Here is a 13840-nt window from a genome sequence, read left to right as displayed (position 1 = left end):
GGCAAAAAAAGCATTGAGTACATTAGCTTTTTCCACATCCTCTGTCACGAGGTTGCCTCCCTCATTCAGTAAGGGGCCCACACTTTCCTTGACTTTCTTCTTGTTGTTAACACACCTGAAGAAACCCTTCTTGTTACTCTTAACATCTCTTGCTAGCTACAACTCCAGGTGTGATTTGGCCTTCCTGATTTCACTCCTGCAAGCCCGAACAATATTTTTATATTCATCCCTGGTCATTTGTCCAATCTTCCACTTCTTGTAAGCTTCTTTTTTTTTTTTTGTATTTAAGAGCAGCAAGGATTTCACTGTTAAGTCAAGCTGGTCGCCTGCCATATTTACTATTCTTTCCACACATCGGGATGGTTTGTTCCTGTAACCTCAATAAGGATTCTTTAAAATATAGCCAGCTCTCCTGGACTTCTTTCCCCCTCATGTTATTCTCCCAGAAGATCTTGCCCATCAGTTCCCTGAGGGAGTCAAAGTCTGCTTTTCTGAAGTCCAGGGTCCGTATTCTGCTGCTCTCCTTTCTTCCATGTGTTAGGATCCTGAACTCGACCATTTCATGGTCACTGCCTCCCAGGTTCCCATCCACTTTTGCTTCCCCTACTAATTCTTCCCGGTTTGTGAGCAGCAGGTCAAGAAGAACTCTGCCCCTAGTTGGTTCCTCCAGCACTTGCACCAGGAAATTGTCCCCTACATTTTCCAAAAACTTCCTGGATTGCCTGTGCACCGCTGTATTGCTCTCCCAGGAGATATCAGGGTGATTGAAGTCCATCTACATGACTCAGAAACAAGGAAGAGCTGACCTGGCAACTTTGTATAATCTAATTCCAGTTATGCAGCTTCAAGACGTGCATGCATGTAAATAGCATGGTCTGATCCAACATCCAGAGAAATCAATAGAAAGATTCTCCAGGTATGTCTACACTGCAATTAAAAACCTGTGGCTGCCCTGTGTTAACTGACTTGGGCTCACAGAGCTCAGGCTAAGAGTCTGTTTAACTGCGGTATAGATGTTCAGGTTCGGGCTGAAGCCCAGGCTCTAGAACCCTGTGAGAGGGGAGGGTCCCCCAAACACAGTTAAGCAGCCCCTTAGCCTGAGCCTCACGAGCCTGAGTCAGTTGGCATGGGCTAGCCGCAGATGTCTAACTCCAGTTAGACATCCCCTCAGTGACTTTAACGGGCACTGGATTAGGCCTTGAATGACCACTAGATGACATAGCTGGTTCAATAAAGAGATGTAGACTAAGAAGGGGTGACTTACAACAGATTTCCTACTATTTTTTCCTTATACACAATAAACATACAAGTGACGTTTTAACAAGGAACGTACTGAAATGTACACTCTAGAAAGCAAGAAACACTAAGTCAATGTTTTGCTTCTTATTTACAAAACTTTTATTTCCTATGTTTATACCAGGTCGACCATGTTTCTACTACAGAAAAAGGCTAGGATGGCTTTTTTACATAACTCTTACAATAACAGTATTTGCTTCAAGAAGAAAAAAACATTTTTTCTATAAGGAAAAGGAACATTTGAGCACCAATAAAAGTTATGATTTTTTTATAGCTCTGAATTTTAGCATCTGTTACACTGATGTAAATCTCTTCTTCATCAAAATGTAATGACTGGATTATGAAGAAGTAGAAACAAAATCACAAATATATATAATTTGGACGGAATTTATATGTAAATACTGGGAACGTGTAAATAAATTATAAAAATAATTTATGCAATGGAATATATTTAGATACTTAAACTATTTTTCTATATTTGCATTCAGTGAATATGAGTATGATCCAGCACTGAACCTATTTCTTCCCTAATCTTCTCTTCATCTATAGGGCTAGAGACCTGCAAACTTGATGCACTCAAGAATTATCTGTGATATTATTTTTTATTTGTTAAGTGACAACAATACGACTGGTGATGTTCAGATGTAGATAAAGGCAGCTCCTGCCCCAAAGAGCTTATCACATAAGAAATGCTGGAGTTAGTCAAACTATTTGCATGAGTAAGTGTGTGCAGCAATGGGTACACAGGGCTAGATCCAAAGGCATATGAAGTTAATGGAAAGACATCAATTGATTTTGGACTCGGCCCAAAAGCACTAAAAAGGACAGGTATCTTTCAATTAAAATAAGACAGGTATCTTGACAAGTCATCTGTCAATTAAAATAAAATAAAATGAAATATTTCCCACCAAGACGTTAATTTCCTTGAATTAAGAAGCAAAATCCTAGGTGCGATCAGACTTGATTTCTTTCAAGAATGCAGAAGTAAGAAAAGTAGTATTTATTTTCAGGAGTCTTGCATAATGACAGGTTTCAGAGTAGCAGCCGTGTTAGTCTGTATTTGCAAAAAGAAAAGGAGTACTTGTGGCACCTTAGAGACTAACAAATTTATTTGAGCATAAGCTTTCGTGAGCTACAGCTCAGCATCCGATGAAGTGAGCTGTAGCTCACGAAAGCTTATGCTCAAATAAATTTGTTAGTCTCTAAGGTGCCACAAGTACTGCTTTTCATTTTCAGGAGTAATACCCTACATGTACTGTACCTCTTGCATGTATATCACTCAAGAATGATTTTAATACATATTTCATTACATTGGGAAGTTATTCCAATTAAGGGCCATATACTGCCCAAAATCTGCACAAGAGACATTAATAACAGAAAGCTGAGTTTCAGTGTGGCTCAAGGGATTTAATTGGTGCTAACTGGAGTTCTGCTGCAATTCAAGGCAGTATTTGCAATTATACTATGAAGTTCTGTTCTGGATTGAGGGTAGCTCTAAGAATAGTACAGTTTTCTTAGTGAACATGGCCAGGTGTGACTGGCAATTTCATTCGTCTGTATATAACAAATACCTTGTATATTTCTACAACAAAAGAGGAAGTTAGTTTTTGCATAGTAGTCTTGGCGTAGTACTAAAATGAGGAAGGGGAAGGTTTTTGGCATCAGAATGGATCTTGTCACTTGTAAAGTGCTGAAGTATTTAATGTCTTGTGTAATTAACCATGGAGTCCGTGTTTTGGCTCATTCAGCAGAAAGAAAACAATGTTGTGGCTGTCCTAACATTATACATGCAACTTTCACTAAATATAATTAAAATCTAATATCTGGAATCCTTTTGGAAAGATTTGGTGAAAAACCATGAGCTGGCAACTACACAGAGTAGAATTTAAAGGCTGTCTTCAGGTTTTCTTTGTTTGTCAAGGATCTTTTGAGTGTCGCTTTTTAAGTGTTCATTAACAGTCCCGATGGCTTGTTGACTCTAACAGTGTCATGTAAATTATTTAAGGCATGTACATAATTTTTCAATTAACAAACTGCTTGGCTCATGAAAATACATACACACAATTTATAAGTAGAAATTCTAGATGAAATATCTCATGATGAGCAGGTCATTATGAATTAAAAATGAGTTTTCAAATAAAATATTTAATGATATCTGAAATTAAATGAAACATTGCAAAATTAAAAGTTTCTCAGTTAAATAGGCCTGCTGTTTAACTAGTTTGCAAACCAAATTAAGGCTACACATTGAGCAGACTTATATGTTAGATATTAAAAGATACCTGAATTGAACTTGTGCAGAAATAAAGCTCAGATAACTATTCACTGAATGGTTTCAGAGTAACAGCCGTGTTAGTCTGTATTCCCAAAAAGAAAAGGAGTACTTGTGGCACCTTAGAGACTAACCAATTTATTTGAGCATAAGCTTTCGTGAGCTACAGCTCACTTCATTGGATGCATACTGTGGAAACTGCAGAAGACATTATATACACAGAGACCATGAAACAATACCTCCTCCCACCCCACTCTCCTGCTGGTAATAGCTTACCTAAAGTGATCACTCTCCTTACAATGTGTATGATAATCAAGTTGGGCCATTTCCAGCACAAATCCAGGTTTTCTCACCCTCCGCCCCCCTACACACAAACTCACTCTCCTGCTGGTAATAGCCCATCCAAAGTGACCACTCTCCTTACAATGTGTATGATAATCAAGGTGGGCCATTTCCAGCACAAATCCAGGTTTTCTCACCCCCCCACCCCCATACACACACAAACTCACTCTCCTGCTGGTAATAGCTCATCCAAAGTGACCACTCTCCTTACAATGTGTATGAAAATCAAGGTGGGCCATTTCCAGCACAAATCCAGGTTTTCTCACCCCCCGCCCCTCCAAACACACACACACAGGAGAGTGAGTTTGTGTGTGTGTGTTTTGGGGGGGGGTGAGAAAACCTGGATTTGTGCTGGAAATGGCCCACCTTGATTTTCATACACATTGTAAGGAGAGTGATCACTTTAGATAAGCTATTACCAGCAGGAGAGTGGGGTGGGAGGAGGTATTGTTTCATGGTCTCTGTGTATATAATGTCTTCTGCAGTTTCCACAGTATGCATCCGATGAAGTGAGCTGTAGCTCACGAAAGCTTATGCTCAAATAAATTGGTTAGTCTCTAAGGTGCCACAAGTACTCCTTTTCTATTCACTGAATGTGATCATTAGTGGAATTGAAGCTGGAAGAGTTAAAGACAAAACATCGGCTGACTATCTGAAGTGTTTTTTGTTTAGTTCTTAAATATATTTTGTGTGTGTTCACAGAATTTGTTAACAGAAATTTTCAATTTATACACAATTACAGTACATACACATTAACCAAATACACATGAAAAAGCAGTAGTCCATCACCTTGATTTGTATTGGTATATATTCTGAGTGCAGTGGTAGATGTAATGGGGCACCAATGAAAATTTGCTAGGTACTCTTGTTTTAACTTTCCTAGTACATACAAAATATTTTCAATGTCAATACCATTGTAGACATACATCTGACTTTGAATCCTGTATTTTTCTGGTATTTTAATATACCAAATATTTCAGTATACCAGCACTAAGCAAACACACTTCATTTCTAATTCAAGGTAAAAATGTTACATACCGTTAACTGATGCATCAACAGATCCATTAAAAAAGTGATCTTATTACTAAACAGAACATAGGTGCAGTTTTCTGTGCAATTACTGCAGGTCAGGTTGTAAACATTCACGGCACTGCAGAGTGACCTAAAATAAAAAATGAAATATCAACATACTTTTCTTCTTAAATATACTAATCTATAAAATCAAATATTAGGCTGTGAGGAGTATCATCAGGCAACCTAAAGTGACGGTAAGTTTAATTAATTTTTCATACTCATGTTCCACACAAAATACAAATTAGCATTAGGTAGGTTAAATAAATATTTACATGACACAGAAGTTCTGAGTGAACCTATATACATTCCAAATTCCATAGTGTGTTACCACTGCATCTGCTTTAGAACCAGAACTTGGGTTTAAAACTAACTGCCTGCCTTGGAAGCTGTAATGTTTAAAGGAGTAAACTCTCCTATGTTACATGTGGTATTAAATGTCTGTGCGCATATACACACCTTCACATTCTTATACACATCATTGGTACATTAGAAATATAGTAAATGAAAAAGAAAAAAAGGAACATCTGTACAGTATCAGGTAAAACTTATTTTTGCACAATTTGAAAAACTAATGTTTTTTCTGGCAGAATTCATTATCTCATGCAAGTAACCTAGGTATACAAGATCACTGGTCAGTTTGGTAGCAGAATATTCAAGCAGAAGGATATGTTAGCATTTCCTGCTGGTTAATTTATAACACTGTACTGGGATCAGCTTTAGAGAGGGTCTGGCTTGCAGGCCCAGCAAACGAAGGTGAATTGTGCTGAACAAAAGAACAATTAACAGGTGAAATGTCAGTCTTTTGCCTCAGGTGAATCTCCCGTTGATTTTGGGACTTAGGTCTAGTCTACACTGGCAACCTTAAAGCGCTGCTGCGACAGAGCTTTAGTGTGGCTTGTGTGGTTGTGGCAGAGCGCTGGGAGAGAGCTTGCCCACCGCTCTAAAAACCCCACCTCCACGAGGGGCGTAGCTCCCAGCGCTGGTGCACAGTCTACACTGGTGCTTTACAGCGCTGAAACTTGCTGTGCTCAGGGGGGTGTTTTTTCACACCCCTGAGCGAGAAAGCTGCAAAGCTCTAAAGCCTTAGAGAGACAAGGTAGGTGAGGTAATATCTTTTACTGGACCAATCTCTGCTGATGAGAGAGACAAGTTTTCGAACTTACACAGAGCTCTTCTTCTGGAACTGTGAATCATTGGCATCCCCATCATGGGGACTGTAAACTTGGGTGCATAACTACATTAGCAATGATGGGAGCTATATGTACATATCTGAGGGGAAATAGATGGTATGTTTGCAATAGCAAAAGGGAGAGCGCCAATTCTGAAAAACTGGAAAAGCAAAAAGAAAGTCATAAACAAAATGGACCATAACAGTTCAAAATATATACAGTAAGCCTGGTTCTTCCCTACATTGCACCTTGTGGAGTTATTTATTCCTATGCAAAGTGAATGCTTTATGTGGAGTCAGAACTTTCACAGGAACTGGTCAAGGCTATGGAACTCAGTGCCACATGAGATAAGCCAGACTAAAAGATTTTATCACTTTCAGAATAAATGTTTTAACAATATTTTCTTTGATTTAGCATTTCCTCAAAAATTTATTTGCGTACAGACAAGCACACAGACACAAAACACACATACAACACAACTCTACAATAAAATATAATAAATAAATAAATAAAGTCAATAAACAATTCTGGTTGCTTTCCAAAAGGAAAACAAAGAGAGAGATTGTTTTTATTTCTATTTTTAAATACATGGGAATCACTAGTGTGACACAGGCTAACCAGGCTCAATGGACAAGCCAGACTTGAGATCATTGGTAAAATTCACATTCTAGAATAGCTTGGCAGTGCCAACTGACAAGTTTTTATAGAGAAGCTGTCAAAGTCACCATCTGACTTTACTAACTGTAAATTAATTAAATAAATTTATCTTTGTTTTATAGTTTTATTTTTTCTTGCAACTGGTGAGCACGGAGTGGGAAAATATTTAATGGAGAGAAAGCCAAAGGTCATCATTTTGTAGCAGAGTCTTAACAATATGTTTTTGTGCAGTCCCCTACGGAATAAGATTTATTTACTACAAACATTTAGGAAGCTTGCCTAGGTATTTATTTATATTGTGCTCATCACTGTCGCAGCTGATCATCTAGCTGATCATCTCCAAAGGCTGACAATTTAGAGGCATCATATATATCAATTTCAAATTCTTTCTCACATTTCCCAAACCAGTAAGGGCTGAGAATGCTCAGAAGACAGTGAATTTATAGTAAATTGTTCCTCTGTGTTGTTCGATTGCTTCTCCTCCAAATGAAAACGAACATTATTGGACTCTAAAGGGAATGTCATCTAGTCTTCCTTGGCTGATAAGAAAGTGACAGCAAATGGGGCACTAAGGATGGAGGAATGTAAAAACTTATGTATTGAGACTGTGATTGGAACAAAGAACATACTGCAACATTTAAAAATGGATCAAGAACATTTCTGGGAGAATTTATTTATATGATAGTTGATATTATAATTCCCTTCATTTAGACATGGAAATCCATATAATCATAATGCCTGTTTGTTAATATTCTGAATATAACCATATTAATAAAAATATTTTGTGTATTGTTTATATTGTCTAGTTATAAATTAATATATTCACTCTGACTGGAATGCACTCATCCGGAAATGTGGTTCAAATAGTATAAAATACAATATCAAATTAGTGCTTTCTGAGCTGCAATGTCATTCACTTGTTTTTCAATCTACACTGACAATTCCTGAGGAAAATTCAACTAGTATGCCTCGTATCTATGATGCTTAAAGTTAAAAATATATATGCAGCCAAGCTCTCTTTTCCTAACCTGGCTTTTAAAAGAGGTTTATATCCTTCATTTAACAAAATGAAGGATGAAAACATATTCCTACAGTAGTACTGAAAAATTGTGCTCTGGAACAGTGTTTCTCAATGACCAGTCAATGGGTTGGCACTGGTCCCTGAGATTTCCTTGACACAGTTTAGGAAGGCAACAAGCCGGTCCCTGGTATCAAAAAGGTTGAGAAATACTGCTCTAGAGGACTTAATTTTTCTTTCAGCAAAGATAAGTCAACATATATTAATGAAGCTATTACAATTAGAAACATAAAGGACATCTGGCAATGCTTATTTTCACTATATAAAGGACAAGTTTTAGTTCTCAACTTTTGGAAAGCTCTTTCACCTACTGCTCTAAAGGAAAGACTGATTAATTTAAATATGAAAAAACATTTTCCTAACCCTTGAAATTTGAAGTTAATAGATTAATTTTACATCCTGATAAATTATTTCAAAATGTTTAGAATTATGTAGTTCTCTTACTGAAATACCAGTTCAGAGTAGATGGCATATTTCATAATTCCAAAAAAGAACCGTCATTCTAGATAGATCTAAAATGAAGAATCCTCCGTCTTAGATGAAGAATAAATTAATCTGAAGTAATACACCCTGGTTCTGTATTTCCCAAATGAATCTTACATCTGAAAAGTATTTGAAGTTCGAGATTCAAATAATGCCTTTGAAAGTGTGGCATAAGCAAATGCATGTCAAATTAATTTTTCACAATAAGGAGGGCTTTTTTAATTGATAACATAAGCTTGTTAACTATAGGCTGCTATGATTAGAATGTATTTAGACATGTTCTTCACTAAGGTTCAGTTATAGAATTTTTTTATTCAAAATTGGAAGTGTCAGCACTGAAGCAGGCCCCAGGTGGTTTGCAGTGTTAAATGGCAGATTAAAGTCAGCACAACTAATTTCTTTACTTTAATCTTATTAGTAGAACAACAGCTGTCAACTGTCACCATTTCTGCACAAGGCCTCTGAGACAAGCACAGAAAGCTCTGGTGTCAAGCAAGAAGTTCATCTAACTATAACTTAAATTTACCAATTTGCAAAATTAAATTTATTTTTTGATGTTTTTGTATTGGCAGATTTTATTACTCACATTTAAAAAAAAGTATGTATCAATAAAGCTATCAAAATTATATTAGGGTAACAGAGTATTTTCCTCACACATAAAGCAGTTGTTTATTGACTACTGATGTTGTTCTAAACTTTGTATGCACACCGACAAATCAGCTTTAAAGCTAAGTTAGACAGCACATATACTCAAACCACATAAGTCTACCCTCTGATGGAAAGCTTTACTCTAAACTAGAGTAAATCCAATTATAAATACACTCGTTATGATACACAAATTTTGGCTCAGAGAAGAGTTCTATCCTGAAGCTTGACCAAAATATATGTATATATACATTATATTATTTATCTTACGTGAACATAAATAAATGTGAACAATGTTAATCTTTAATATATGTCTTCATGTACAGAAGAGAACAGAAGAGTTTAGAATCTATGTTCCTGATTCTCCTCTAAATTATGCACATGTCTTCAGTGGAGTTTACTCCTAATTTACCCAAATGTAAATGTCTGGATAATCATGGCCTCTATCTAAAATTGTATCCCACAACACAAAACTATTTCATGTTTGTGCACTAAGGTATGTGGGTGAAAAGTCATAACCTTTGCTTCCATAAAATCAAGGTATCACAAACTTATAGAACTAGCATACCTCTAAAATAAGACTTTTGGATAGTAACTCCAACTTTGAAAGACTGGAATTAAATATACACAGTGTGAGGTTAAATACACTACAACCCCTCACTCATTAAAACCCCCCCTCAATTATTGGGTGAGTTATTACAAGACATAAACAATCAAATTCATGGTTGTGCTACCACAAGGGTGAACTGCAAAGTTTTACCAACCACTGCTGTTTGAACAGAACCTGGAGAGCTCCTCGAGAGGCCTTCTCACTGTTTTGACAGGAAAAGAAAGCAGTTAGCTTTGGTATCTGACAAAAAAGAGCAGAATGGAGGTGACAGATGGGTTAGCAGTTAAAGAATGGAGAGAGAGAGACAGAATGGCAAGCAGTGGAACACTAAAGGAAGAGAGAAGGTATGGATACAGGATGAAATATAAAATTAAAAATTAACCAGGCAAATGTTGAATTATGAGGCTATAATGCCATCTCTAGATTTTGAAGACTTAAAGACATAAACAAACACTTGAGCTTCACTCACATGGTTTATAATGTCATCAGAAATCCTCAAAGGAATTACACATCCTAATTCACAGTTACCTGTTTATTCTGTAGATCATCAACGCGATCTTAAATTCTCTGACACACAAACGGGCTCTCACTCTAAAGACTTACTACAACTAATAAATAGAAATAGTGGAAGCCAACAGAACTAACCCTCCTTTATTTTTCACCAGCAAATGTTTAAGTTTGGAATCCATTCTTATAAATAAGTTATTATATGACATATGACAAATCAAATGCACAATTTACTCCCAATATTTACATTTATGGTAGAATCTGGCAGACTTTTGTATAAAGTTCAGAGGCCCTGACTTATTAACTGAAAGAAACTGTTCCCACACTAAAATCCATTCTAAACAATCCAAAAAAGCTCCTTCCATCTACACAGTTTGTTCATATACTAGTGCAGCAGGGCAATGTTGATTTGTGCTTGAGTACTGTCAAATGTGAAACCCAGCTCTGTTACAGACAGAGACAGAAACGGTCATGAAAACCGACAGATGCTGCAAGTTTTGGATGTTGATCTGCAAGGAGGTCATTCTCTTCAGAGAACCCTTATGCCCTCACACCAACTGCCAGTCTGCAATGAATGTTTCCCCAGAGAGAGTAACCTTGCAGAAAAAGCTTGTTTTGGACCTCAGGTAACAAGCATTGTGAACAATACTTAAAAATTGAATAAATAGAGCACTTCACACTCGGAAATATTTATAAAGTAGATCAAAAACTGTAAAATGGGAGAGCAAACTATGGAAGTATTTTCAGTCTAAGGTAGTGGTTAATCTGATCGCCACAAAATATTTTATTTTACACTGCAAATGCTAACAAGTATATCCTTCTATCTACAATATTACACAGACTATTCTCTACACACTACAGCTCCGGCTCCGGCTGGCTTCCCATGATACTTACTATGACTGGATGACGAAAGAAGGAGTATGGCAAGACGCAAGGAAAGAAAAACATTTTCCCCCTCAAATCAAGTTTTTAACGGTAACAAATGTCCCCCCATCTATCTGATATCAGCCTCTGAATAATTTGCATTTATATTGTGCAACTCACTCAGAGAACTAACTATTTAAGCCTTGCAACACGATTCTGTCATATGTAAATATTACTTTATCTGTTTGGAAAATGGGTAGCCAAACTGAAGCACAGAAAGGTTAAGTGATTTGCCCGCAGGTCAGTAAGCAAGACCATGGCAGAGGCAGTAATCCTGTTCCCTGCCTGGGTTCTGTTACTCATGCAGGGCTTTTGCTGTGTAATTCCAATTTGATTTTCATTGAAGGCACACAGATAAAATATTAGAAAACTGGGAATTTTTACTCAAGTATGCTAAATTATGGCTTGTTCTGTAATCAGAAAGCTGAACAACAGTGTCAATCAGTTATGAAAATTATAAAATGCTTCTCTAAAAATAATACACCTGGACACTAATTCTTAATACCTTAACACCAATAATAAAACCTATTATAATCCAAATCTTTCTCCTCCCCTTTGAGTGTTTTGTTCTTAAAAAAGTGACCCCCCCACACTAAATGGATCATCTGTCTTTTACAAATGCCACATCTTTCTTGCAGCATTTGCTGTCCTGCTGGTCTAACTAACAATCTGAGCAGTACAAAACAACAGGCATATTGTTAAATCTTTTTATAATAAAGCTTTATCTTGTAGACATGGGATTAAAGTTCTGATCTGCACCATGCTGCCAGGATTTTGGGGAAAGAGAGATGTGGATAATAGCCTGTGTAATCTCCTCACCTACTTCTAAATAGCTTAACCTCATCACAAAATAGCAGACAGATTCCTAATTTAAGATGAGCATAAATGGTTAAATCATACAATGCCACACAAACTGTCTATTTTAGTTAAATGGAGTGGTATCCTTTAGCAAGACCTATTTTGGTGGGGGAAGTCACGCAGATAATTAATACATGACAACGTTTAGTTTAATTTATTTCCCCGTTTTTACTTCTTGATTGTGTTAGCACTAAACATAGGACAATGCCATTTCATTGTACTCGAACTTTAAAAACGCAGCAGAGATGTAAATTATATCAAAACACAAAATAACCTAAGAAAAGTAAATTGCAAACTTCTTTCAAAACTTAAGGCAAGAAGAAAATTGATTTACATTTTATTTTTCATTTAAAGAATCAGCTACAACCAATGACTGTGCTTTGCTTTTTAAAGATAGTCAGTTGGAAAACTTCTCATCTTGAAAAAATCCTCTTATTTAAGAATTTGTTTGTATGAAGGAGTTTTTGTGACAGCAGGTGAACAGGCATCAGATCACACAGATTCTCTGTACGGAGAGCAAAAAATGGTTGCTCTGAAAGAGCCAAGTCTCAGCATGCTTCAGTTGTTCATAGAATGTCACGTCCTATGGAATTGGAGCTTGCTCTCAACAATCCAGTTACAGTTTACTTACATAGCACATTCATTTTCCTGTTATCTGAACTTTAACAAAGTCACCTGGAGGGGAAGGTTTGCACCAATTGATAGTATTAGACCCCCTCTGTGAAACCTTTAAAGTTGATTTGTATAACACTTTTAACGGGTTAAAATAAAAAGCAGATTCCATGCCAAAGTGAGGTTTTGCCATTCACTAAAAAAAGCCCTGATAGCTACGGATTTCTGTTAGCACAGCCCTCAAAAGGGGGTATGGTTTGAAAAATGGTGGTGTTAGTTAACATCCTCAACGACAAAACATACACACAAGATATTTATATTGTCTGAAAAAGTTAAATCTGGAAGAAAAATGTCATGCATAAATTTAAATGCAACCTTAGTAAGAATAATGTATACAATCCAATTTCTGCACATGTGTGTAACAGCCAATGTCTCGCTCTGAGTTTTTTCACAGCTGTCACCCCAAACGCAAAGCACAACACTCAGGAATATGATGTGGATTTGTGACACTCCATGGTGTATTTGGGTCTATAAAGGAATACATGATGATGTTCTATTTTCTTGTATAAAAGATAAATCTTGATGCAATGTTGTTCATAATACATAAAGGGAAATTGTACCAATAACTCCTAGTTCACCACTCCACCACATCAAAAGAAGAGAAGCATCTCTAAGAATAAACTAAGAAATAAATTGGGCAATTAACATCTCAAATGACTGCACTGCACTTTTAAGTGGGGGGGGGGCGGGGAGCATTGTCCAGCTTGCCAGGAAAGGGGTATAGTAGTGCTTTATGGGCAGGGGGTGAGAAAAAGACTCGGAATTTGCTGTAAAGGGGGACTGGGTAAGCATTGCGATGCTGATTCATCCCCAGAGACTGGAAGGGCTGGGGAATGGATAAGGGGCAAGCCCAGTGGGAGAAGCCTCTTTTCCCTGGACCAGGCGGAGCAGCACCTACCTGTCCTCCCTCTCCTTGGAGGAAGGAAAATACCAGGTTTGGTTAGCATCTGCTGTGGGCATTATGATAGTCACTCCTTTCCAAGGGGGCTGGAAGGGAAGTTTTCCCTCACCACCAGAGTGGCTAATTGGAGTGGGGCTTTTTTTGCCATCCCCACAGCAGGTTTGCAGAGGCTTTGTTATGGTGAGTAGGGAAGGGAGATAGTCTATGATGTTGCAACTCATTATGTAAGTGTGGGGCACCTATTCAGTGCAGGTACTCCATAGGGAAGGGATACAGTGAGCAGAAAAATGGCTTGTTAAAGACTTAAAAAAGAGGTTTTTGTTTTAAAGAGTGAAACGGGGGAGGGGAGAGT

At 37.2% G+C, this 13840-nt stretch overlaps 1 protein-coding gene across 1 annotated transcript in view; it reads right to left on the bottom strand.

The window, feature by feature from the left end:
- Positions 1-13840, bottom strand: part of SCAPER (S-phase cyclin A associated protein in the ER) — a 346678-nt gene that overhangs the window by 81571 nt on the left and 251267 nt on the right. The window contains exon 25 of the mRNA XM_077827620.1: positions 4949-5072. Coding sequence (XP_077683746.1) covers positions 4949-5072 — 124 coding nt within the window. The remainder of the gene's footprint in view (positions 1-4948; positions 5073-13840) is intronic.

This window comes from Eretmochelys imbricata, chromosome 10, assembly GCF_965152235.1.
Source record: "Eretmochelys imbricata isolate rEreImb1 chromosome 10, rEreImb1.hap1, whole genome shotgun sequence".
Classification (NCBI taxonomy): Eukaryota; Metazoa; Chordata; order Testudines; family Cheloniidae; genus Eretmochelys; species Eretmochelys imbricata.
The sequence above is the reverse complement of the archived record's forward strand: the minus strand, read 5'-3'. Positions and strand labels throughout refer to the sequence as shown.